This window comes from Ambystoma mexicanum, chromosome 6p (genome assembly GCF_040938575.1).
Source record: "Ambystoma mexicanum isolate Mex_15411 chromosome 6p, UKY_AmexF1_1, whole genome shotgun sequence".
In the NCBI taxonomy this organism is placed as follows: Eukaryota; Metazoa; Chordata; class Amphibia; order Caudata; family Ambystomatidae; genus Ambystoma; species Ambystoma mexicanum.
The window spans coordinates 1,369,206,432-1,369,233,771 of NC_090935.1; the positions used below are offsets into that span (position 1 = coordinate 1,369,206,432).

Sequence of the window (27,340 nt, forward strand, 5' to 3'; positions counted from 1 at the left end):
AGTCCAGCTTGTTATTTACAATGGCTGTAGCAATCGGAGCTCTATTTGCCTCTGATAGATAGACAAATATGGCTTAAGTTATGTAACAAGAGCAGGATGACTTGAGAGATGCAACATGTTTCTTGAAGGAAAGGTGAGAACCAGTCCGAAACTGTAATGGCATTGCCATTAACTATGAAGCATTTGTAACGAGTGTCTAGGTTTTTCAACTTTTGCTGGGTACCGATAATGAACAACTCTGTTTTGAGTCATTCATAGCCATTGAATTTACAGCCATTCATATCCTTATGGCTTTACTTTATTGACACTTTCCACATCTTCGCTATAGAACCCAGATAGTTTAAATACCATCTGGGTGTGCGTAATTTGTAAACGGGACACCCAGAGAGGCAAGATGGTCACGTAGGGGTTTAGAGTACACATTAAACAGTAGTGGCGACCAGCATGATCCCTGTCGGAACACCACAGGTTTAAAGTCATCTTTGTGAGTGGGCAATATCCCTGGCCACTTCAGCCGTCCTTGGTCCCAAGAATGATTTGGACCAGCTTGCCGCCAGGGGGTGCATTTCCCTACCTTAACCAATCTGCATGGTCGACTTAATCAAAAGCCGATGAAAGGTCTAATAGAAGTAACGCTGCACTACCTTCCTCAATAATACCTGTAATATTGGATTTTAAATCCAGGATGGCAGTCTCTGTCCTGTAATTTATACGAAAGCCGGATTTTTCAGTAGCCAGGATATCTTTGTTGCACAACATTTTCATATTGGGTACAGGCTATTTTGTCATTTATCTTTAATATAAATGGAACGTTCGTGATAGGTCTGTAGTTCCCTGGGACTGTTGGCTCAAGGTTCTCTTTCTTCATCAATGGAGTTAGCCATGGCTCCTTGATATTTTCTAACAAACGGTGTAACCAATGAAGCAAGTGTTTTGACGCAATCCTTGGAAAGCTGTAGAGAATGTTATGTATGGAAAACGCTGGGGCACACAGACGAATCTCCTTGTTTTCTTACGGAGCTTGGTTCGCGTGACCCAGTGAACCGTTGGAGTTGAGGTGTAGATGGGCACGGCGGGCCCCAACTTACCTGTTCCTCGATCCATCCTGGCTCCGGCTCTTCTTACATTGGCGTCAAGGACAACGGGGCCCGCCACGGCACACAGACGGTCCGCGGCCCACGGCGAGCGAGAAGTAAAATCGCTGTCGCAGCAAGAGGCAGCCCGCAGCGCCACCCCAGCCCCTCCCTGCCCACAGGGCCTCGCCAGCGCGGAAGGCTGGAGGCCCAGGGCTGGGTGGAGCGGCAGCGCTGGTGAAGCTGCAGGACCCGCATCCGGGACCACGCAGGGCCGTTTAATCAGCTGCGCCCCCCCCCCCTGGCAGTACACACAGAGGTGAGGAGGAGGGGAGGCAAGGGCGGATGCAGGCTAGGTGATGGCTCTGGAGCCCAAGAGGGATACGCCCTCAGCACGAAGGGAAAAACTAGCCCAACCGGCCCCAGAGAAAAAAAAAGGATTTGAAGCCAGGGAGCTTTATGTGAAACTTTCACAGCACAAGCTGCTCACAGCTGGGAAGTGCACACAGACAGTGTTGCAATTAAGTATCAGAAAGCCGTGGTGAAGGCATTTAGAGACAATTACAAAATACTTTTGTGGGACAGACAAGCAAGGTTGTCCGGCTAGGTTGAGGAAGTGACAACCCATATTCATCATGGCTGCAGCTAGCATGGCCCCGCCCCCCACCTTTCCTATCTGAGCCGGGAGCATCACCAATAAGGTGGGACAGGTGGAAGAAGATTTTTGATACCTACCTGGTAGCAATTGGGGGCGACAAATTTGCCGCAGGAAGGAAAGAAGCTATTCTTCTACACAACCTGGGCACTGGGGGTTGTAGTGTCTATGATGGGTTGCCTCGGCCCCCAATAGAGGGGCAAGGTGATATGGATCAATACGTTATAGCTGAAAGAAAACTGGAAATCCACTTTGAGGCAAAGAAAAACACTACATTTGAAAGGCACAAATTCTTTCAAAGAATTCAGGAGCCACAGGAGCCGGTAGAAAATGTTGTGGCAGCGCTAAGATCCTTAAGTCACACATGTGAATTCGGAGTGCTGACCGACTCATTGATACGGGATCAAGTAGTGCGTTGCACGAGCAGCATGAAAATACGAGAGAGGTTGTTAAATACATGTCCACGATGAAAAGTGAAAAAACGGTGAAGTTGCAGCTGTGAAAGTATTCAAGAAAATGAATTTGAGCAGGGAAGTCAAATGCTACAAATGTGGCAGCAATCGCAATATCTCTACGAGCACGTTTTGTCCTGCAAAGAACATTTTCTGCTTTAAGTGCAAGAAAAAAGGACATTTCGCCAGAGTGTGTAGGGAATCAGGGCAAGTGCAGTGCATAGGGTCTAGTGCAAGAATCTCGGAGCAAGAAGAAAACGCGGATGTTGCTCAGCTGACTCAGACCAAACACGTGCTGGAAGTATCAGAAGTATCCGGCAAGCGGAGTGCTCCGACCAATGTGTTTATGAAGAACGGAAGAGTGGTGGCATTAAAAGTGGATAGTTGCTCTCCATGGACGCTGATCTTGAGGAAAACATATGAAGTCTGTTTGCAAAGGAAGGTAGAGGATTTTAAGGAGCACGGCATAGAACCATATGCCTATGGAAATGTGAAGATAGACGTGTTAGGCAAGTTCCAAGCAATGATTAAGTATAAGGGCAGAAGTTGTGATTCAGATGTATTTGTCACACAGGAAGGCTCGTCTTGGTTAGGCTCGGAGGAACAGCGCAAGCTTGGAATCAGGATACAAGCAAGTGCCGAAGATCCAGTTTCTGTAGCTGAGGTTCATGACAAATGGGAGGAGTTGTTCCCGGCAGTTTTTAAAGAATTTGGAATGGTGAGAGACTTTGAACAGGAGATTCGCTTAAAAGCGGGAGCAGTTCCCAAGGTGCATAAGGTGAGGCCAATACCTCATAACCTAAGAGACTAAGACTGAAATTGAGTCCTTATTACAGAAAGGAATTATTGAAGAAAGTGAAAGTTCAGAATGGTTATCACCAGTCGTCGTGGCAGCCAAGGCAAATGGTGATATAAGGCTTTGTGTTGATATGAGGGACATCAACAGGAACATTCTTGTGGACAGGCATCCTTTGCCAATAAGTGACAAGTTGTCAACTCTCGATAAGGCCAGAGTATTTTCTGTGATTGACCTGTCTCTGGCTTATCACCAGATACCCTTGAAGGAAGAGTGCCAGCATTTGACGGCGTTCATTACGGTTTTTGGAACTTTCAAGTATCGAAGGATGCCATTCGGACTTGCAGCGGCGGTATTTCAGAGAGTTATGGACAAAGTGATGGAGGGTGTGAGGAATGTTGTAGTGTTCCAAGATGACCTGCTTGTGTTTGCAAACTCTAAGGCTGAACATGAAGTTTTGAGGCAAGTGTTGGGAAGGTTGTCGGAAGCCGGAATGACTGAGAAGAGACAAGTGTAAGATTGCAGTGAGGAAGGTGGAGTATCTCGGACATGAGATTGAGGAATTGGATGTGAGACCAAAAAAATGTTTAGTGGAAGCTGTAGAAAAAGCCCCTGTACCTACAGATGAGGACCAAGTGAGGTCTTTTTTTAGGCCTTGCAGAATATTACCATTGTTTTGTGAAAGATTTTGCAATGGTGTCGGCCCAATAAGAATACTTAAAAAGGGGTCGAGATTTGAGTGGTCTCCAGAATGTGGGAAGGCATTTGAAGGTATCGAAGAAGCAATCCGTAAAGCACTGTCTATTGGGAGATTTAATCCCATGGATAAAACAGTTCTGATTGTAGATGCTAGCTTGAGGGGGTTGGGAGCCACATTGGTACAATTGGATAAAGAGAATAAGGAGAGAGTTATTGCCTTTGCCTCAAGAGCTTTGAGGGGGCGGAGTCCAAGTATTCATTGATCTCGAGAGTGAGAGACTTCGGCCATGTTTTGGTCTGTGGTGCATTTTAAATTTTTCTTGAGGCAGGCGATTTGTAGTTCGCTCTGATCACAAGTCATTGGTACAGTTGTTTGAGAGTGGAAGGTGGGCTTTGGGTTCGCCAAGGATAAGCAGGTGGGGCTTGGGTCTTCAAGGGTATAATTTTGACCTGAGTGTTCTGCCTGGGAAGAAGAATGTGGTAGCAGATTGTCTATCGAGGATGCCTTTAAGAGAAACTGAGATAGTGGAGGATGAGACGGTGGAAGAATCGGTGGTAGCTGAGGTGAATGAGGCAGTGGCTCAAGAAAAGTGGTTACAGGGAGAGGATTCTGATGAAGAACTCAAGTTGATCAAAGAATGGACTGTGAAGGAATGGCCCCACATGAATAATTTGGATAAGAGTTTTAACATTTGGTGGGAAGTTAAGGAGGAGTTGAACATAAGTGATGGCAAATTGAGGAGAGGACGATGTGTGGTACCTCCAGTGGTTATCCAGCAGACTCTTTTGGAGTTGGCTCATGAGGGTCACCCAGGGGAAAGTGCGATGAAGAGAAAACTCAGACAGAATTTCTGGTGGCCGCGTATTGACAAAATGGCAAAAAGGTGGGTGAAGGATTGCATGGAGTGTCAATTGAGTGACAAAACAAGTGACGAGGGAAACACTGTTGAGTTTTAACACGATGCCAGAGCAGCCGTGGTCTAAGGTTGCTGTGGACATTATGGGATTAGGAGATGGATTGAAATTTCTGTTTGTTGGTGGATTTTCACACGAAATGGGTAGAATGGGAAGCAGTAAGAGGTCACGGCTAGAGAGCTCATTGTATTTTTAGAGAAAATGTTCCTAAGCGAGGGGGTGCCCACTGAACTTGTGTCGGATAATGGAGTTCAGTTTGTCTCGGCGGCAATGAAAATGTTTCTCAGCAGTTATAGCATTAGACATGTTACTGCATTAGATCACACAAGGGCCAATGGCCTAGTGGAGAGAGTAAACCGTTTTTTGAAAGAAGGCTTGCAATTGGCCATGAGGATAAGGCAGCCATGGAAGCAGATGTTAGAGATAATGACATGGAATTATCTCACTACCCCGCAATCAGTGACAAAGGTATCACCATTTGTTTCTCTTAAAGGAAGAGAACCAGGGACTAAATTGTGTCCAGGGTGGTTGGGAGTAGCAGGAGTAGTTCAAGTGGATAGAAAACAGATATTGAAATGTATCAGGGAGATCCAGGAGAGGAACAAATTGTGTTTTGATGCCCGTGAGAAAGTGAAAGGGCGTAAGTGGAAAGTAGGAGAATATGATATACGTAAAGAATCCCAGACTGGTAAAGAAATGTTTGGACAGCAAGTTCGTGGGTCCAAAAAGGATTTCTACAGTAAGGAAGAGTGTGGTTATATTAGGAGGAGAGGTATGTCCAAAGGGAGGATTGCGAAAGCATATGGCGAGTAGAAAAAAATGAGTCAAATAATGACAGCAAAAAGAAGAGATGAAGAGAGTGGAAGTGTTCAAGGTGGGAGTGAGAGTGCCCAAGGCAAAGGTGCTCACGACAGTTCTGATGGAAGTGTTCATGAGGAGAGCGAGAATGTTGTTGGTAGAGATGTTAATGACAGTTCCGGTAGATATCAGAGATCCAGGTCAAAACCAGTGTGGATGAAAGACTACGCATCGTATTGAGAGTGTGGTTCATCTGTGCTTAATTTGGAAATTTGGTAGTGCTGACAAAGGTTACTTAAAAGTCTTAGGAGTCAGAATGAGTTCAAATGTTTTAATGCAACTTTTCTCCATTATAAAATTTAAGTAGAATTGTAAATTTTAGCTTGGTTATGTTAATTGGATATGTTTCTCGTTTTTGTTAAGGAGGGAGGTGTAGAGAATGTTATGTATGGAACGCTGGGGCACGCAAACGAATCTCCTTGGAGCTTGGTTCGCGTGACCCAGTGAACCGTTGGAGGAGTTGAGGTGTAGATGGGCACGGCGGGCCCCTTTTGAGAATAAAAGTACCTGTTCCTCGATCCATCCTGCCTCCGGCTCTTCATACAAAAGCGTTGCCAAAAACACATCCCCCTTACAAGATGTAGGCTTCATTCTTTGTATTATACCTCCTTTAAATGAAAAAAAGCCTAATGTTGAAATGGGGAACGGTGTCTGCCTTCGTCGACAAGGTTGGATGAAAGACGCAACTGTCGGCGAACACGGTCACCGTTCAGGCCATCAAGTAGTTACTGGGCATGATGTCCTGCATCTACCTCGTCCATCTCAGGTTGCAGATGGGGACCCCTACAAGATTTCCTGGATGCCCGCTGGATTCGGGTGTCTGGAAGCACTCTAGCGCTTTCAGGAAGCACAGGACTTGTGGCACTGGGCCGTCAGACAAGGGGTGTTCCTTGTCCCTCTCCTGACGGGAGACAAGAACACCATTGCAGACTACCTCAGCAGGGAACTGGGATCCTGCCATGAGTGGGAGCTTCGTCAGGCTCGGGTGCACAATCGATCAAATGGGGCAGTCCCCAGATCAACCTGTTGGCTGTGGCGGCAAACTCCAAATGCCAGAAGTTTGCCAGCAAATTGTACCAGCTGAGGTGCTCGAGGGTAGTGGGGGGTGGGTGTTCTTCTTCCTGTGGGAAGGGCAGTTTCTGTATGAGTTTTTCCTTTCCCTCTCCTGCTAGACGTCATCAACACAAACTGTGTCAATGCAAGACGATACTCCTAGCCCAATCGTGGCCTTCTTAGCCTGTCTGCGTCTCCTCCAGTCAAGCTGCGAGTGGTTCGGGCGCTATCCTTCATCACGATCCAGGATCGCTGAACCGGAGTGCTTGGCTCCTGCAGCCCTAGAGTTTTGAGGGTATGAGTTGCCAGCGGCTGCAGGGAGGTTCTCACCAAGGCGTCCTTGACCTTGAAGTGCTACCGTCGGTGTGTTTCGATACATGATGCTGATCACTACCCCTCTGAGGGTCACGGGCCCAAAGATCCTTCCGTACTTGCGATCCTTGGCCAAGGCCAGACTGGCACACGCCTCCATCATACATCTGGTGGCTTATATCATGCTACACCAGGAAGATCCTCGCTTTGGTCCCACCGACTCAATGAGTGTTTCAAAGGACTTTTCAGATCTTTCCCGCCAGTAAAGGCTCCTGCCCCAGGAAAACATGGTTCGGATGGCAAGACTCATGGGGGGGGGGCTTTTCGATGTCATCACGAAATGTCATCGGTTGGTCCGGTAGTCTTAGACCGCAAATCACCAGAGCAATCACTGCGATGGCTATGTTCCAGTCTGGTGTGCCCCTGCTGGACAGCTGCAGGGTGGCTACATGGAGGTCCACGCACACATTCACGAAATTCTGCATCGACGGATTCCAGGGAGGAGTCCAAAGTTGACCAAGCAGTGCTACGCAACCTGTTTGCTTGCAGGTGAGCCTAGCCTATTCTGGGTTGTGCAATGTTGTACTGCTTGTATTCGTTATTCAGTAGCATGTGAATCCATGCCAGACTCATGCTGGAGAAGGTTTGTTACTTACCTGTAACTATTGTCCTGCATGGGACTGGCATGGCTTCAATGCGAACCCTCCCTCCGACCACTCTGCGGATGATCTTGGTCATTCTGCCACTGAACATGCTTACCAAATCTGAAGATGGCTGCCAGAGGGGTTTAGGAAGATGACGGTCATTGGATGGGGGCAGTATGACCCAGTGAACGGTGATTAGTTTAGAGGAGAAATAGTTTTAAGGTGCCTGTATATTTTCTTTTGCTGAGGCTGGGAATATTAAGGAGCATGTGAATCAATGCCGCAGAACAATAGTTAACGTAAACCTGATTGTGTATTTATAAAGGGCCTATACAGCAACGGTCCTGCCTTGTCATTTGGATCATGTAGGTGCAGTAACGAGAAATGCAAGGTTGGGATTGGGGGGGGCAGTGCAAGATGCGCTAGGGTGGGGAAGGGAAGTGAAGGGCAGAGGAGAGTGCAAGTGAAGGGTGTGGGGTGGCCCAAGGGCTAGGAGAGTGCTAAGGGGATGCCAGGTGGGCAAGTTCAAAGGAATGCAGGGAGCGACGGTCCGCAAGCCAAGTGCGAGAACAGGGGTTGTACTTCATTTTATCTGCCCCATCGCTTTGCTCCCAAACCACTTTTCCTAGAACTAAATGTAAATTACCCGTACTACATGGTTGGCTGAATCCATTCTGGTTCTCCCACCAGGCACACGCAATCCTTGAATAAATTATCTTGCTCCCTCTTACCTCCAAGGAATCGCCCCCCCTCTGAGACCAATTAAGTTTAAGACGGCTGTGCATATCTTACACGACCTGCCGTCATGGTAGCAATGAAAGATGTTCTTTAAACACACAGCACACTTTAACATAGGAAGTTAGTGTGCAACACTTGCTGAGCAAATATTCGTAGGCTCTGCAAGATCAGATGACATCCAGTAAATGGTGCTGTCCTGTTCTGGCAGAGGGGGTGACCACAAATTACAACGAACAGCCTCTAACTTCTCCATTAGGTCTTATCTGAGAGCAGCCGTTTGACCTCACACGGAGTGTTATATCTGTCAAGGATTCGAACAGAAACATATTGCACATTCGCCAAGTTAAGGCCCATAGTATACCATACAAAGTACTGGGTAACAAGTGGGGGAGATGTCAATTGATGCCGGCTAATATAGCCTGCAGAAGCAGACCATGCGTAATGTTACAGATCTTCACAAATGCCATTAGAGTACAGTGAATGCTTTTACTAAACTGGGGCAGAGAGCGCGCTGTGGTGCAAAAACCTACCTGATGTATTACATAGGAGGCCTACCTTGAACATTGACACGCTAGCTCTAGCCCCCACTTTTCCAAACCTATATAGTCCAGCACAAAGAGGAAAAGGGGAAGCCCAGGAGACTTGCCAGTCCATTCAAGTCAGAGGGGCTGGTGAGGAGTGCAGAGCAGCAGCATGGGGAGCAAGGCAGCCAGGCCCAGCTACTAGACCACCCAAGAAGGAGCTGTTTATTTGAAGCACACCCCGCTCTTCACGTGAGTGACAGGTGGGGGCCCGCTGTGCGCATGGAGACTGTCGGTGTATAGTGTGCAATAGCTTAATGAGAGATGCAGGTTACCCATGCGTTTAAACTCAAACCACAATTTACATATTCGAACATGCTCTTTGCCCACATGGCAATCTTGTTCATAGTTATGTTGGATCTGCTTTTGCTTTAGCTTGTTTAATGAAAAGAACCCTCAGAACATGGGTCATTACATGCATTAACATAATTCCTGTGTCAAGTGTATGATTCAAAGTGGTATCTCTTTTGTCTAAGAAATTTACAGTTCCTGACTGTATGTTTAATCATGTTGATAAGCACATGAACCTAGGCATGTCTGTTTTTTAGCGCTGAGACACACCCTAGGGTGAGTTTTTACATGAATGACTGATGACCAGGGGGTCTGGTTTCACAGCCTCAAACGAGATGGAAATAAGAGGCTCATGGTCTCGCCTAATCATAGGCAAGCAAGACACCTTCCCTTGACTCTACAAAGTTACCCTATTTTACCCGTCTAATCTTTTGTGCTTTCATCCTTGCATTGTGTCCCAACTCTGAAATCTTTTACATTGCATTCTGTTCACTTATGTATTTGTTAATTCTACACTAAAATCTGAAATGTCTGGAGCAACCAGATTTGCACTAATTTCCTACTTTTAACCACCACCCCTCCATTCTGACCTTCCATCTACCACTCTGGTTGAACTGGATCCTATCCTCTGGTCTGCCAACCCGTTCTTCAACCCTGCACCAGTTATCTCGTTTTCTTTTCACTGTCATCTGGGATCCTCAAAGCCCACTATAAGGTGGCCATTGTCATTTCTTCAACCATTTGCTCATAACTTAGGCCAGTCTGCCATCTATTGTGATACGCTATGACCTGCGGGGGTGGGAGGATGCTGTTAATCTGCATCTCCACCTACCTGGAAACACTAAGTTCTCCTCTGCCTCCCTTCCAGTATGTTCCGCAGCCACCACACAACTGAAACTGTGTGCCCAGGTATATGGGGCTTACAATTTGCACCATTGGCTACTGAGATGAGTAAGATATGGTATGCTATGTGTATGAATACAATTGAGGTGTCAAGTGACCTTTTATGGCTGGCTAGCTTGCAAGTTGAAATATTTACCAAGGTTTCCAACTTCGTTACAACGGCGCATATAACTCATCTATTCTTTCTGTATCCTACTTGGATATTTAATGCTTTTAACTGGCAAACATGTTCAGTTCCAAGCTACTAGACTGGCACAAAATCCTGACACTTAAGAGCAGCTGCACAAGCAAATAATGGGGAAACCAGACAAGCAGCGGAAAAATAAACAAATGACCACGCTCCATGGATTCTGCATCAGCACCCTAATGCACAACTACGGCTTGTACCATATTAGCGTCTTTTGCTGATGGTGTGCTGATGAAGCCACCAATGCTGTAGATTGTTCTGGCAACAGAATGATCAACAAGGTTTGGAAGTGTTCCTGAACCGTCAGTCCTGGAGGTTGTAAAAGCATAGATTTTTCCACTGGAACCATTCACCTAGTGAGGATGTGCCAAATATAATCGCACTCCTCCCTCCCCATATATAGTCATTGGAAGTGAAAAGTCTTTAAAACTTGATCTATATTTTTTGCTAGATTGTGGAAATGTTTCCCAAGACACGCAATATTAGGACTCCGTTATAATAGACACTTTCATGAAAAAAATCAGAAAGTAGTCTATTCTAGACTCTAGCAAGCTATATAATTTTACCTGACAGTTTATTTATGAATGGTGTGTGGACAGTAATAAATGTGTAACTCTATACTAGTCCAGATACAGTGTATTCGTTTCCCCCCAGAAAATCCTGTTTAGAAGTTTAGAGAGGGAAAGTGTCCTTCTATCCCTCACCTAGATAGGCAGCCCACCACCGCTGGACAGGGTTTAGGCACCCATTGCAAGGGACAGTCTTTTGCAGGGAAATGTAGCTAGGTTTTCAGTTCACAAATAACTGATTTTCTTTGCCTCTCAAGTACTCGTAGTGTCACTCCCACCTTCAGTTTGAGTACACACAAAGGGATACCATTAATTACTCACCAAGGGGCAATTATCACTAGCCATATGCTAGTGTTGTGTGCAATTGAGGCCAGCTTTTGACCTTGTTATCCCGCACAACTCACCTCTGCTTCCAGGGCACAGCCTTAGCATGAATCTGGATAGCCTTTCATCAAACCTTTCAATCTTATGAAATGCATTCTAGGACTGGTCCTCCTGCGGTTTGTCCTCGTTGCCACCTCTTCACACTCAATCTCGTACCTTGGCAAACTTCTCACTATGGTTCCCGATAGTACCTCTTTGCCAATAATTTGCACTTTTTCCTTGTCCTAGCGACCCAAATAGAACTACCTTTTGGCATTTACCACTAGATGGTGCTATGCTGTCTGATCCTTGACTCCACCAAATGGCAGTGATCTACTGTCCAGAAACATTGGCGAGGCGTTTGAAGCCAGAAGCTAGATCACTGCCGGAGGTAGCCAAGGGATTGAAGGGGAAGTGGGGGGTTGGCGGGGAGACGATGTGTAAATTCTTCGCAAAGCGATGCAAGAAACCTCCAGGAAAATTGATTTTCTAGGGGGTTCGAAATTGCTGCACGTTATTGAACTCCTGGTTGTAGCCTAGTAGATCCTGACGTATTGCGACACCAACTGTGCCATATACACGAGAAGTGTGTTTTGGCAATGTGCATAAATGATTTTAAGGACCCATTAAGATGTTTAAAGTATAATGGGTCACATATAATGGACACGAGTGCCAAGAAACCACACAGATGGCAACAATGCATAGTATAAGAACCTTTAAAATAAAGTTTGCTTCTCATGTGCAAGTTCGGTTAGTGGCAGGATATATGCTTGCTCATTTCCCAGAGGTGTAGCACCTTCTTACTGTCATGAGCTGGCTCCAGCTCCTGGTCAAATAATTTCCATCCCGGCTGCCCTGCCATTGGCAACTGATGCCATCACCCGTGGTACGTATTGCTAGTTGCAAGCTACTAGCCCTGCATTGTCACTTGCCCCAATTCTCCACCTGCGCATAGCACACCATTTCTTAGTAGCACTCACCATTGGCTTGTGGCAAGTGCACGTTTTGAGCCCTGCATAAAGGAGGGGCTCGTTAAGTGGTCTGAAACCACAACAGTTAACTGCTGCCATGCTTAATCTCAGCTACTCCCAAACCTCTCCTCCACCACCCTGCTCGCACCCGCCCCACTACATCACTGCCCCCAGTGCTCCAGATAGGATTTGGTAGGAGTATTTTACTACCAATTTTTTTAAAGTTGGGAGTAAAATGACTTGGGGGTGAAAAAGTAAGTCCAACTCCAAGAGGATTTTAGAAGCGAGTAAACATTTTCTAACTGAAAAACCGAAATGTAAATTTTATTTCTTTGCACCAATTTTGTAGGCATATTAAAAGATGAGGTTTACTTCTTCCCATCAGTTAAAATAGTTTCCTGTGGTTCTACATGCACTACTGCTCCAAACCTATCCAGAGCTGTGAGGGTGAAAGCAGGGGGTGCAAGATTTTTCTATGTTTTCCTTTTTTTGTTTTGTTGGGAGTATTTCTACTCCCTATTTGTAATTTTTTGGGATTATTTGCCAATATTTAAGGATTGAAAGTGGCCGATGCACCTGTACGGCTGACTGCCAGCTCCCTTTACCAATTATCCTTGGCAGGCCTGGCTGAAGAGGTTTGGAGGCCCAATCCATTTCAACATGGTAGTTAGGGAGGGGGCCTGCTTAGAGCGAAAACAATTTGCGTCCACAACCCCCCCCCCCCCAACCCCCCTTCCTTGCACACATTACAATGACAAAGATAACGTAAATCGCCGCCGATTTACAATACTGCCAGCCAGCAGGGAGTGGTCGTAAACACTAAATGCCCACTGAAGAGCTGTAAACCCTTCTTTGCCAACAAGTGGCTGATGTGGAGGAACCAGTGTTAGAAGGCAATGGGGTGACAGCACTTCGGTATATCCTGTGGCCAGTGGAAAGACTCCAGGGAATTTAGCCGCTAATGTTAGCGCTGTAAAGCGCACATTTTAAGCCCCAGAACGTAAATGGAGGGAATTATGTTGCTGTGTTGCCAGACTGCTGTCTGGCAACATGGGGACAGTTGCTCATTATTACACGACCACTCGCCCCTCCTCCCCCCCCCTCACACCCGGTTCGAGGTCCCTGGTCATTGGTAAATACAGCCTTGCAAACTGTTTTGATGTGCCTCTGTGAAATCCTATGTACGTAGGGTTCGAAATTGAGGGGAGCTGAGCTATTTAGCTCCTGCTTATAGCCAAGAAGAGCCTGGTTAGCTTGACGCCAGCAGCTACATTCGGCGTCCCAGGACAACTGATGCTGAACAAGCATACCTGTGTGAATTCCACTCTGTATATTTGGGATAATCTATAAACATTAGGACCCATCTATATAACATTTAAAGCTTAAGAGATCAATTATTTGCAGAGCGCTTTGTACTAGCTCCTCGTTCCCCATTGGTAGCTCCTGGTCGCAATTTAATGCTGGATAACAAGGAGCTGCTTTTTACTCCTGTTCATCCATTGTTAATTTCGATTCCCTGCGTGTGGTGTGTACAATAGCTGTTATATTTGTTGCACTTCGTGTTGGTGAAGTTTTTATTCAGATCCATTTCAAGTTGCAGGCTATTGGGCATGACGTTGCTTGCCCCATGCAGAGAATGCTGCTTCGCCATATGCACACCTTTCATACTTGCTAAAAGTGTATTCTACCTTCCCAGTGATGGAGGACAGTGCACATTTCAAGGCCTATCACTTGATTTCAATAGCCGTTCTATTAATGCTTGGGCTCATCTAATGAGATTGCAAAACTAAAATGCACCTTTTACAATGTCGTCATTTATCTTCAATCTTAATGTTTTCCTTCAGATTATTCCCGGTTTCTGTCCAATATACCCAGTCACCATGCCACTCGAACGTCCCCATTATAAGAGAATCTCTGCCTCCCGTTTATCTGTTATAGTTGGCATGTTCCTTTGTGACCAAAACAGCTTCTTTTCCCTGTATGTGTACAAATAAATACAATTGTGTGGGGAATTTGTTGTGGCTCAACATATTGGCAGCAGAGTTTTTGCTATGGTGAGGATTTTGAATGGCTAATGGTTTGGTTGATTAAATATGTTCAGTATACTTAAAACTTTCTTTTTCAGGCAAAAGAAATTCTTACCAAAGAGTCAAATGTTCAGGAGGTACGATGCCCTGTCACTGTATGTGGAGATGTTCATGGTCAATTCCATGACTTGATGGAGCTTTTCCGAATTGGAGGAAAGTCCCCGGATACAAACTATCTATTCATGGGAGACTACGTGGACAGAGGCTATTACTCAGTTGAAACTGTGACACTTCTTGTAGCATTGAAGGTATGAATGGCTCTATTCAGCTGTTAACTTCGACATATCCTGCAAGTTATAACCGGTTTCCTGGCAATGCATTTGTTTATTGCTTGGCTTTCCCTGTAGTAAGGATTGTATACGGCCCTTCCTCATTTTGGTTTAGACGGTTACTTGTGAATGTGCATGCAAGAGGCTGCAAAGTTATTGAGTTTGATGCCAAGCGGTGTTCTCTGGCTCTGATTTTGTATGGTTCCATATGAAAATGTCACTTGGGTAAATCTCCCCAGGTAGGCAGGACCCGCCCCCTTACCTGCACCCCTAAAATTCCCCCAACACATGTTCTGTGACTAGTATTAATTACTATTCCAACTCCTAGAATATTTGGGAAAGGGATTTATTTTCATGGGAATACAAATTTGGGGAAATGTTGCCCCCCTGGTGACCCTTTCCCTGGTGACTATCGCTGGATACCATTTTTACAAGAAAGGGTTTCTGGTCGCAAATACAGCCTGAAAACTGATGGATTGCAAGCAGAAGGACGCCCTTTAAAAACAATTTCCACTACACCTTTGACTGTGACCTTGCTACCTTCTAATTTGGCACTTGGGAAAATAAATATATCGAATTAACTCTTATCAAAGCACTGAGCTTTTTATTAACTACTTTTTGTCTATTTACAGGTGCGCTATCCTGAGCGCATTACAATATTGAGGGGAAACCACGAAAGTCGGCAAATCACACAAGTTTATGGCTTTTATGATGAATGTCTACGAAAATATGGAAATGCAAATGTTTGGAAATACTTCACAGATCTATTTGACTATCTCCCACTTACAGCTTTAGTAGATGGGCAGGTATGTATGTTTTAGCTGAATTCCTTTCTAGCTTGGTCGGGTAAAATGAGCCATAGAATAATTTTAATTGCTCAGATTTCCGAATGCGAGAGCCTACTAAAAATGTATGTAGTGATCTATGGATTTTTATTTCACATCTAAATTTGGCAAGCTTTTGATCTCCTCATACGGAAATGGTGGAAACACTTATAGGACCCAGAGAAAGATGCAAAGACCAACCAGGCTTAAATGTTGTATTCATCCAATCTAAAATCTTTCAATGTAAAGTTTAAGGTGTGACGACATTAAAATGTTGTACACAGGCATGTTGAGCTCTAGTTCCTCTGAAATGCATTGTTCAGTGAAAATTGGTTTTGGTGAATCCGAGGTTGGTGGAAAATGTCATGACGGATGTAAAAAAAAATAGATGGAACCACATCATGGTAGGGTGGTTTTTCTAATTTTATACAAACTGCGGGCAAACTGTGTTACTGCCAGGCTCCCCCCCCAATCATTGGTTGCCTTCTTCCAGGTGTGACTTTTCAGCCAACCGCACTTTAATTGAGTTCTAGAATCGACACATAATTGGAAGAATCAAACCAAGGACTACCTGGCATTGTGGAGTATGAACGTCAGTTCTTAATATTCATACAATGGATTGGGCAAAAAGGCTTGCTTATTACAGTTGGTCTTGCAAGACAGTGTCCTAGCATTAACCCATTTCCAACTCGTGTTCCAGGTCTACTCCTTAAATCCTGTCCACACGCTTGTCCCCCCACAACACCAAAAGGCACTAACCAGGCCTTCCGGCACACTATCTGCACCTTCTCTAGAACAATGGGAGTACTTGGGTGACCTGATGTATCTCTTCTGGGTGAATCCTGACGACCCTTACATACTTTCGGTCACACCCTCAGGCAAGGGGTGTAGGGCCTCCACCCTAATAATTTATGGTGCAGATTAACAGTTTATAGTTGAAATGTTTCAGAACATCATGACCAAAACCGGTGGCCCTGCCCCAGTCACTGAGGCAGGCCAAATGTTCCGTCGTCGATTTAGACACGCATGTGCAGACAAAATACTAAAACCCAGCAATACCTGGAGCCATAAAGGACAGGGGATGGGGGGGGGGTAGGGGGCCTCCCTAATCAAAGTCGGGTGCAATTTAAGCAAAGGGGGGGGCGATAGGGGCACACACACAGGAGTGACGTAATCATGGGGCAGCAACACAAAAGGTTCCTGGTCGTCTTTTGTCCCTCCAATATCTAGTCCGCATCTCAATCTACCCCACTTCCAAGGTCAGCATATTTGTTAATTTACTTTTCTACTCAACCGGAGGGCTGCGCTCTCATAGTGTACCTGGCCGGGTATTTCGGGTGAACTTCACTTCCAACTCTTAAGAGGCATCCTTCGTTTTCTCACCTTTCCCCAGAAGCAGGGCTCTCCCCAGCCGCCCCTTCATCCGAACCCAGAAACCTGTCATCTTAGATTCCTCCTCTTTCCTCTCTCACATCCTGGACCTCATCAAGAAGGCCCACTTCCAACTCCTCGGGGGCATCCTTCCTTTCCTCACATTTCCCCAGAAGCTCAATGTCTCTAGAGCCCTGGTACCTACTAGGCTGGACTACTGCAACAGCCTCTTCTCTACCCTCTTCCCGCCTCCTTCAGCTTATCTAGAATAGGGTTGCAAGACTAATCCTTGGTCTCAAGCCCAAGTACTGTATTGCTCCAGCCCTAATCTCTCCACTGGCTCCCGGTTGCTGCAAGGATCAATTTCAAATACCCCAGCACCATTCATGGGGCGGTCTGGGGCCAGGGACCACGACATCTACAACTTGCTCTCACAAATACTCTCCCTCCAGGACTTTACTTTCCTGCGGCTCCAACTCTGTTTGTCAAGCGCTTCTCTAAGCTGCAAGCCGGAGGCCGATCTTTCCTGGGTTGGCTCCCTCCTCTGGAACAGCCTCCCCCTCCCTCCTTTTTAAGCCAGATCTCCTCAAATTCCAGAAGCGCCTCAAGACTTTCCTTGTCGCCTCTTCCTTACTCCTCCACCTTAGGTACTAAAGCCCTCAGCCGCTGAAATTGGTGGCCTTGGACCATCACCTTCAGCCCCTCCTGCTCCCAGAACTTACCCATGGGCACCCACTGGCCTGTGGCTCACTCGCAGGACTGCACTTAATGTATCGGCAGATGACCACTCTTAACTGTGACCTTTGCCTAGCACTTACCGATTCCTGGCAATTTACTCCCTGGCACTTGACACCCCCCCCCTCCCTGTCTCTTCTCTCTGGACTTGTATGATCCGAATGCTCACAAGGCCTAGTAGGGCCACTGCTATTCTGTTCATTATTGTATTATATTACCTTTGTCCCAGGTTCCCTCCCCTGCTGTGTGTGGGCGCTTTACACAATGTCTTGCTGCATAAGCACCTTACAAGTGCACAATAAATGCATTCCGTTTGATTTGAGTATCATGCAAAAATTGCCAATACCTGCTGTATATTTCTGAGAATCATGTAAAATGTTGTGTAATCCAAATACCTCCGACTTCTAACCAAAGAGTAGTGGCTTGATGGGCAGGGTTAACCATGAATGTCCGAAAATGGGCACTGTCCTTTTTGAGGATTCGATTTGTATGGCTCATAAATTGAGGAACAATGCTCCTTTGATCAGAAAAGACAAATCTGGTTTGATGGGAAGCAGTGAGATTCTTACAATGGGGCGAGTTCGAGTGACCATTATCTGATTGTGGAGGGGTCGGCAGGGACTATCCATGGGTGGACCTGCGATAGAGTAAGGACAACCAACATCGGGTATTAAGTGCAGGTAGGCAGTGTTGGAATGGATCTCTGCTGTGGTGAACACATGTCATGGAAGCCACCCTTGTTGGTGAAACATGGAACACTTAGCCAGGACAATTTAAGGTAGCTAAGAGCAGCCAAGGCAACGTCTCGGGAGTAGTGGGGGTGATTTGAGCTCTTGGATGAGCACACACACAATAGGACGTGTAGGATTACACGAAGACGGTAGTATATCAAAAATACACAATTCATTAGGCCCAGAACAAACACAAGTTACTACTTGAACACACATTATGTAAAATATATAGTCACTTCTTCGTCAATGCAGTAAAGTGCGGATTCCTGCAAAAATCTGTGAGTAGGGAAAGCAAACCAACTTTTTCACAATGGCCAACTCCAGAAATGGATATCCCTATCTTGGAATTCCAGCCCTATGAAGATTGGAGCCCTTGTGCTCAATGTCCTGTTCGTGCGTAAAAGCGCTCAGTGATTAAGTACAATCTTCAAGGGAGGGGGGAACAGTTAGAAGAGGATACTGGAGTGTGGACATTCAGATCTGAGTCGGAGGAGGATTTGCTGTGTAGAAAAAGCTATTCCTTACCTGGGCATCACAGATCAGGCCCTGGAGTGGTTGTCCTAATGGACCTACCCTCCCAGGTCTAACTTGTGTCCTTTCTCTCCCCATGTGGTGGTCCCCAGGGCACTATCCTCTCACACTGTCTCTTCAATGTCTACTTGGTCCTTTTGGCCCACCTGATCTCTACCTTATCTTTGTGTTATGCGGATGACACTCAGCAACCTCCACTCTTGCTCATACTCTTATGTCCCCTTTCCTCCATACTGCATGGGCGTCCCTTACAAGGGATGGGAGATGGGCCCTTTTTCACCAAGAAAAAAACCTTCCCCTTTAAATTTAGAGGCGCGTCTGGGTGTGGCCCAGGGAGCATGAGCTGCCCTGACTCTTCCCTCCCTCAGTCCCATTTTCCGCATCGCCGGGAAGGGGCCAAATTCACCAGTGCTCCTGGGTTTGGCTTCGGCCATGTAATTCCACACGCTGATACTTTGTCTTTTTATCCTTCAGGTACTCGGTCCTCGGGCGTCGCGCTCCTCCCTGGCGCATGTCGACTTCCACAAGGTTCAGCAGGTGTCCATCCTGCAACGGGCTCTTCCAACTTCAGACCCACATGCCCCCTCTGCCTTGGCCCAGACTACAGTTGGCAAGCTTGTACCGCGTGCGACAGGCTGTCATCGAAAGCGCTGAAGAACCTACTAGCCAGGTGGAGGGAGCTCTTCCAGAAGTCTCTTCCAGAGGACCTGAAGAACTTTGTGAACACCAAGCCAGGCCCAAGGTAGGGCCGCTATTCTCCATTGCACCCCGCAAAGGAGACTCTCCCGCGTGGGAGAGACCGTGCGCTGAGGCTGCTAAGCTACCAGCCTTCGGGCCGAGGGATCCCTGGATCCTCCCGGTGGCAGTGTTGAGGGACCGGATGGTTCTTGTATCGGATTGTCATCCGAAGGGCTCCCCCCTTGTACTGGCAATACGGCTGAGGGGGTTGTACAGCTTTACCGATCCCGGATCGAGGGTGTCCCACCTACCGGGCCTAGGCCTGAGGAGCAGGTAGGCATCGTGATCAACATGCAAGAGTCTTGGAGGAGGCTGGGCCCAGCGAGCCGAGCAACACGTCATGGGCACGTGGCAGGCAGCTCGACAAGATGGCTGCTGTGCCAGACAGAGGCACCCATCCAACACCATTCCAGGAATTCGGTGAAGAACGAGTGTCCAGGTGGGACAGGCCTCAACCGGGTATGTGGCCTACAGCCTATCCTTATGCGCAGGGCAGCTTCCCACTGCGTCCATACGGGCAGGGTATGCAGCAGCTCCCGGCTACCCCGTCTGTACCGCCTCTCCAGCCAGTGAAGAGGGGTTTCTTAGAGAGGTTCCTCGGGCTCATGAAGTCAACCTTGATGGGTGTTATCCTCAAGGACGCCATCAGGAGAGTCCCCCCGACTATGCTAGCAGCGCACCATAAGCGCCTCCGCTGGCTCCCCCGGTGCTGCCTCTTGCTCACCAGCTGATTCCTCAGGCGTTTCCGTACCAGCCTCAGCCTCTGGCCGCAGTCACCAGCCTCCGACTCTGGCTACTCCTCCACCTCCGCAGGACACGGATGAGGAGGATGATCCGGGCACGCCATCCTCAGCCAGGGCCTTCCACGGACGTCTTGCTGGGCTGGCGCAGTACTTGGGCCTACCCCAATCCGAGGTTGAGCATCCGGCAGAGGGGGTGCTGGCTGCAGTCCTCGTGCAACGCCCCTCTGCAAGCCAATTGATTCTCCCTGGCCAAGAAGGGTTGGTTCAAACTCCACTCAATCCATCCGGTCAATGACACCTGGACGCCAAGTACAGGCAGATGGAGGGGGATACTCTTGCTCTCTGCCCATCTTAAGCCACACGCCTCAGTGATAGCTGCGGCATCACTATAATCCAAGCCTCAATCGTCCTCTGCAGCGCTGCTAGGCAAGGAGAAGATCTTGAGGCATACGGCAAGAAACTCTATTCCAACACGTCCTTGCATCTTCGTCGGGCTGACGCCATGCTGGTGGCCGCTAACCAAAGGTTATGGTGGTGAAATCGCGGGATTCTCCCGGAACTCCCTACGTTGAGCCAAACGCGTTTTAAAGCGGGGCTTGCTGAGGCCAAGCTGGTGGCGCAAGACCTCAAGGAATCCACCGTTGGCCCATATTGACACCTCTGGCTTTGCCATCTGTATCACCACGGACATGAGGACAGCCTGGCTCAGGGCAACAAAATTCAACCCGGATGTCCAGGAACGCATATTAGATCTACTGTTTGAAGGGGGAGAGGGCCTCTTCCTCTCCTCCACGGACGAAGGGCTAGACGACAGCTCACAAATGGCCAAGTCTTTATCCACCTTAAAGGCCACGCCCAAGACGTACACCCAGTCACAGCAGCGCTCTGACAGGTGACATACGTATGGAGGGTTCTGCAGCTTCCAGGAACCGAGATCCTGGCAGCCAGACCGCTCGCCATCTCAGAACCGGCACACGCAACAAAAAGGGAGGGGTGGGGGCTTTTTCCAGTCCCTCTCCTCTGCGACAGCCTCTGAGTGAAAGATGGCGTGTCTCCAGTGGGGGTGGGGGGGGCAGGCTTGCTCTCCATGCACACTTCTGGCACCAGAATTTCGCGGACCCCTGGATCCTCTCCGTAGTATCCACTGGGTACCGCCTTCCTATGCCAGCCTCTCCTCCCACAGGTTGGGACAGCAACTCTTTTGGCGGAGATCCGATCGCTCATAGAGAGCCAGGCAGTGGAGGAAGGCCCAGCCTCCCAGTGAGGCTTGGGCTTTTATTTCAGGATTTTTGCCATTCAGAAGAACCAGGCGGGCCTGAGTTGTGCTGGACCTGTTACGCCAGCTTTCATAGCTGAGATATTGTGCAAGGGAGACTGGATGTGCTCCCTGGATCTGAAGGACGCGTATCTACATCCCGATTTGTCAGCCCCATCGTTCTTTCCTACAGTTCAGGATCATGGGCTACCATTTTCAATACAAGGTCTTTCCTTGTGGCCTCCTCTCTGCCAGGCCAATAAATACAGTGGCTGACTGCCCTCCAGAGAGTGCAAAGCCTCCACATCTACCCATACCTCGACGACTGGCTCGTCAGGGCTACATCTCCGGAAGCGGTTCACCAATCTTCCCATGCCCTTATGAACACACTGCACGATCTGGGCTTCTCGCGCAATCTCAAGCTGCAGCCCACGCAGACTCTTGACATTCTTGGGCCTCATCTGGGACACGTTCCCCGAGAAGGTAGCTCCGTCGGAGGACAAGATCTCGGCCATCAAGGGCGCCACTGCCCACTTCCTCAGCAGAAGTGGCGTTGGCTTGGTGGTACCAGTATCTCCTGGGCTCTTGGCGGCGGTCCTGTTAGCCGTCCCACACACAAGACTGAGGATTCAGCTGCACTTCGCGGCCTCATGGAACTAGGAGCGGTGATCTCAATCCGAGATGCACAACGTTCCTCCATCTCTTCACCCAGAACTGACATGGTGGTCCAGGGACCGCAACCTACGACGGGCAAGACCTTTTGGCCACCCACCACACAGGCCACCATCACCACAGACTTCTCTCGGTCCAAAGCACCTGGACTCGACAGGAGCATGAATACCACATCAATTGGTTAGAGCTGAATGCCAGCTGGCTAGTGCTCGGAGCATTCCTACCACTTCTCAGGGGCAAGGTTGTCCTCACCCAGACAGACAACTCGACCAGCATGTACGTCAACAAGCAGGGAGGCACCAGGTCGCCTCCTCTGTGCAGATTAGCGATCCGCATATGGGAGTGGGCCCTGGAAAACTACATCTTCCTCACGGCAATCCATCTCCCAGGGGAAGCCAACCTGGAGGAGGACAGGCTCAGGAGATTGGGAGCAGACATTTAAGAGTGGCAGCTAAACAACCTTGTCATTCAGATTTTCATCAGGTGGGGGTCATCCCAGGTGGATCTTTTTGCCACCTGGCACAACAAGAAGTGCCCTCAGTTTGCCTCCTGGCAGGGACAGGCACCAGGCTCCCTGGGCGACTCATTTCGGCTTCAGTGAAACGACATGAAGGCGTACACCTGCCCACCCGCTCCGCTGATTCAGAGTGATCTGCAAGATCAAGGAGTCTCGCCAACTCAACATTTTAATAGCTCCATGGTGGCCGGCCAGGCCATGGTTTTCGGAGCTGCTCAGCCTCTTAGAGGTGCCTCCGATTCACCTCCCGACTCGCCCAGCACATCTTCTGGTGCAGCAGGGGGGTGCAGGGTCATCCACCCCGTGCCACAAACTAGCCCACACAGCATGGTACCTGAGGAGGTAACGCTGCTGCACCTCAGCCTCTCACAGGCTAATCTGGAAATCATACAGGGCTTAAGGAGCAAGGCTACCAGGGCCCAGTACAAAAGTAAATGGACCAGAGTCTGCCACTGGGCAGACTCCAAGGAAATGTACTTTGGCGTGCTCTCCTTCTCGGCGCACCTCGCCCACTCTGGGGTGCAGGTGGACACCTGCTGTACATACCTCGCAGCCATCGGGGCTAACAGTAACTCAGAAGAGGAGATCTTCTCCAATCCTATCGTCAAACATTTGACGGGGCTCGTAAGGCTCTGCCCGCTCGGAACCATATACTATCTTTCACAGGGACAAAGTAGTCCTGCGGACACACACAGCATTTCTACCCAATGTGCTGTCTGCTTTCCACTTGACCGAGGAAATATTCCTTCCTATGTTCTTTGCCGATCCCAAGGACGAAGCACAGAGTACTGCACTGCCTGGATGTCTGGTGTGCCTTGAAGTTTTACTTGGACAGGACCAAGGGCTTCCGCAAATCGGACACCCTGTTTGTCACTTTCGGAGGCTCAAGACAAGGCTATAAGCCCTCATATCCCGCTTGGTCTTGGCCTTCAAGGAAGTGTGCGAGGGCCAGCACAAGACTCCTCCGGCCAGCATGCACACCCACACAGTCAGGGCCAAGGAAACAGCCATCGCATTCCAGCGCCATGTCCCTTGGCAAGTCATAAGCAGGGGGCGGCCACATAGGCCATTCCCTCGGCTTTCTGCAAGCATTACTGTTTGGATGCCGGCTTCCTGTCTGATGCGGCTTTCGGACAGTTGGTTCTCTGGAACCTATTTGCTTAAGGATGGTCTCCTCTCCACCCTGGGGCTACATTCAGTTGTAATCGTCCATGCAGTATGGAGGAAAGGGGACGGGGCGTAAAAGTAAATGGTTACTCACTGTAGTGACTAACGTACTAGTCCCCTTTCCTCCATACGTCCCACCCCCCTAATACTGGTGTCATTGGGCAATGTTAAATCTATTGTCAGCGCTTCAATGGGGACTGAGGTGTGGTGCCGGTGGGTGGAGTCGGGGCAGCGCATGCTCCCTGTGCTGCACCCCAGGCGCCTCTAAATTGGTGCGCTACCAACGATCTCGGACTTAATCCTAGTAAGACGGAGAGCCTTCTCATTGGGGACCCCCTGCTCTCGCTTTCACTATTATTCTGATCGCTCTCCTTGGGCCCCCTTCCTTTGCCTTCCTGTGAGACAAAAAACCTTGGTGTTCTTCCACTCCTCTCTCCTCACATCACAGACCTTGCCAAGAAGGCCCACTACCATCTGCACCTCCTCAGGTAGTCTTCCTTTTCTCACTTTCCCCCAGAAGCTCACTGTCTCCAGAGCCCTGTTTCTCTCTAGGCTAGACTACTGCAACAGCCTCTTTCTCAAGCTGCCTTCCTGTACTCTCTGCCCTCCAAATAATCCAGAACAGGACTGTGAGATGTATCCTTGGCCTCAAGCCCAGGGACCATCTCTCCAGCCCTGTAATCTCTCCAATGTCTCTCGGTGGCTGCAAGGATCAAGTTCAAGACCCTCTGCATCGTCCACATGGCTTTCTAGGGCCGTTAGCTGCACTACATCCAACTCTCTTCCAAAATACCTTCCTTCTTGAGACCTTAGCTCAGCTGCCTCCAACAAAGGGGGTCAGGTGCTTTTCCAGGCAGAGAGTGAGGGGTAGTTTTCTCTCCTCTGCATGTGCCTCTCTGGAATGGCCTCCCTGCCTCTCGCAAACTTGAACAGGACCACCTGAAGTTCCGGAAGTGGCTCAAGACCTTTCTTTTATCCTTTGCTTTCTCTCCCTCCCCTGCTGACCTACCTGTCTGCTGCACCGACTGGTTGCTTGGCTAGCCCCAGTCTCTCACTGGGTACCAGGCTCCTCCATGATCAGTCTCCCCTGCACTGCCTCCTGCCCTACCGTGTGCTTGGAGGCTGTAACTGTAACCTCTACAGTCCCCTGCCGCCTTGCACTTACAAGAGCCGCTCTGCCCTGGCTGCAATTACTCAGAGCATTGCTGCCCTGATTGCACTTCCCTCTCACTGTCACTCCTCTCTACCTTCCCCCTGCACTTTGCGTTGTCACACCTGCACGATCTGAATGACAAAAGACCTAGTATGATAGTCTTGTTCCCGCCCCCCATGTCTTCCCTCCCTTGTCCTGTTGCACCTATAAACATTTGTGTACAGATGCATTATAAATGACACATCATATCCCAAACTTTCAGATGGCTATAGGAAACGGAGGCCCCCTAAGCCAAAGCAAGGACCACTTACCCCATCCAAGGCCCCAACACCCGCAGGCTCACTGAAGAAACTCTAGCTCCCACTCTTCAGCTTCTACTTACCACCCTTCAACCCACCGGCAACACTCCTCAGTCGCGGGTCTCCCATTACAAACCACACCCTCCTACTTGCGCGGGACCACCATGTTCCCATCAAACCTAAAATCCCTGAACTAGGAAGGCACACCAACATATGGTTCGCCAAAGAATCCTTTGCCCTCTGCAGGCACAAACGAGACCTAGAACACTTATGGAAACGCCCTACTCCAGTTAAGCATGAAGCCTTCACTACTGCAGCCCAAACCTACAAAAACATAATCCTATCCTTAAAAGCCAACTTCTATAGCACAAGGATTGCTCAGGCTAGCTCCAACACAAGTGCTTTTCACCATCCTTGCTAGAGACTCACGCACCCCTCAGATACTAAAGAACAATCCTGGTGCACGACCCTCTCCCTTTCTGACAATCTGCAAACTGAGAAAATCACAGCCCAGAAAATCCAGCTTTCAATGAAACCATTCACCACGAGTGCCCCTTCACCCCCACCCCTCCTTAGAATGCTCACTTGTCTCCCCTGCGGAAGTACTAAATACCATTCCACGTCTTACACCTTCAAATTGCAAAGTTGGTACCTGCCCACCCCATATTATCAAATGGTGCGCAGAAACCCTTGATCCTACAATCCCTGAAATTTATCAATGCCTCATTCACCTAACACTGTGCCCTCTTGCCTCAAAGGTTTGGGTCACACCACTTCTCAAGAACCCTTTTCTTGACCCTTCCCTTCGTATTAATTACTGTCCCATCACCACTGTCCCCTTCCTCCTCAAAATATTTATTGCATGGCATATTCCCAGGTCCAACAGCACCACCTGCTCGGGTCACAATCTCATTCACCTCAAAATTCAACTAGTTCGTATTCGCGATTCCGGCAACCCTGCAATCCGACTCCTCCTCGACCTCTTGAAGTGCCATCTCTAGTGAGACTAGAGAATGCAGAGTAGAGGTGCTCAAGCCGGTGGGGGTGGGGATTGTTGAGGCAAAGATTGTGGTCCGACATTCAATTCTGGATAATGCTGAAGGTCTAATTGAAGTGTTTGAATCGTGGGAGCGGTTGCCTGGAATAGGAGAGATCTGTGTGTAGTCGGCAAAACTGGTATAGGGGATGCCGAGGGTGTCCAAGTGGTCTACGAGGGGCTTGGTGTAGGCGGCGGGGAGATGCAGGAATCTTATGGGACACCCAAAAGAACTGGAATGGGATAATGGCTGCGTCATCGCAGAAGACCTCTGCAGCCTTCAGTCTCATTGACCATGATATCCTATGTCAACACCTCACCACAAAGGTCACTTCTCGAAGGAGGCAGGCAAGTGGATAGTAATTCCTTAGCGAACATACATGGTCTTCAGAGGTGATGCAGCTGTTATCCCACCATTTCAGTCCTTTTTGGTGTCCCACAAGATTCCTATTCCTAAGTGGAAATCCTTTTCAAATCTCACTTCTATTGATTCTCAGACATGCATTCCATCATGCAAATCCCTCTTTGTTAAAATTTCACTACTTCACTAGCTTTCTCCCACTGATTCCTAATCATTTACAGTACCTCTTCCACCCCTCTCGCCTGGTTTTGACCGACCTTTCACTACCAACTTAGACATACCCACCAACCCCATGACCCATTCACTGGTCGGCAGTCTTGATGCGCTCAACCTCTCCCTTCACATGAACGTCCCAACTCCTAAAGGGCACACCCTAGATGCTATTTTCAGCTCCCATGTCCTGATGCATCTAGCACTGCCCTTACCACTCATCTGGTCCGACCACTTTGTTGTCCCCTTTTCCATCCTCTCCCCTGATCCCAACACGCCGCCCCCTTCACTGCAAATCCTGGAACAAACTAAAGCTCATCCCTGACCTAGCCGAAGCCCTGCCTCTCAGACCCCCCTCCCCACCACCACCCCCGATAGATCTTTAACCATGGACTCCTTCGACTCGTGGCTCAATAATTCCCCTCACCCACTCATGCCCCTCTTCATGCCTTGGACCATTTCCCAAATCAGTTACTCCCGAACTGAGGAGTGCCAATAAACTAAAATCCTTGGAACGCAAATGGCGAGCAGACAAAATCATTCTCAGTAGATCCACCTTTGTCCTGCACAACTGCAACTAC

General features: G+C 48.4%; 1 protein-coding gene across 1 annotated transcript in view; it reads left to right on the forward strand.

The window, feature by feature from the left end:
* LOC138510432 (serine/threonine-protein phosphatase 2A catalytic subunit beta isoform) overlaps nucleotides 1-27,340 on the forward strand; it is a 161,803-nt gene that overhangs the window by 41,538 nt on the left and 92,925 nt on the right. The window contains exons 2-3 of the mRNA XM_069626086.1: nucleotides 14,186-14,395; nucleotides 15,049-15,222. Coding sequence (XP_069482187.1) covers nucleotides 14,186-14,395; nucleotides 15,049-15,222 — 384 coding nt within the window. The remainder of the gene's footprint in view (nucleotides 1-14,185; nucleotides 14,396-15,048; nucleotides 15,223-27,340) is intronic.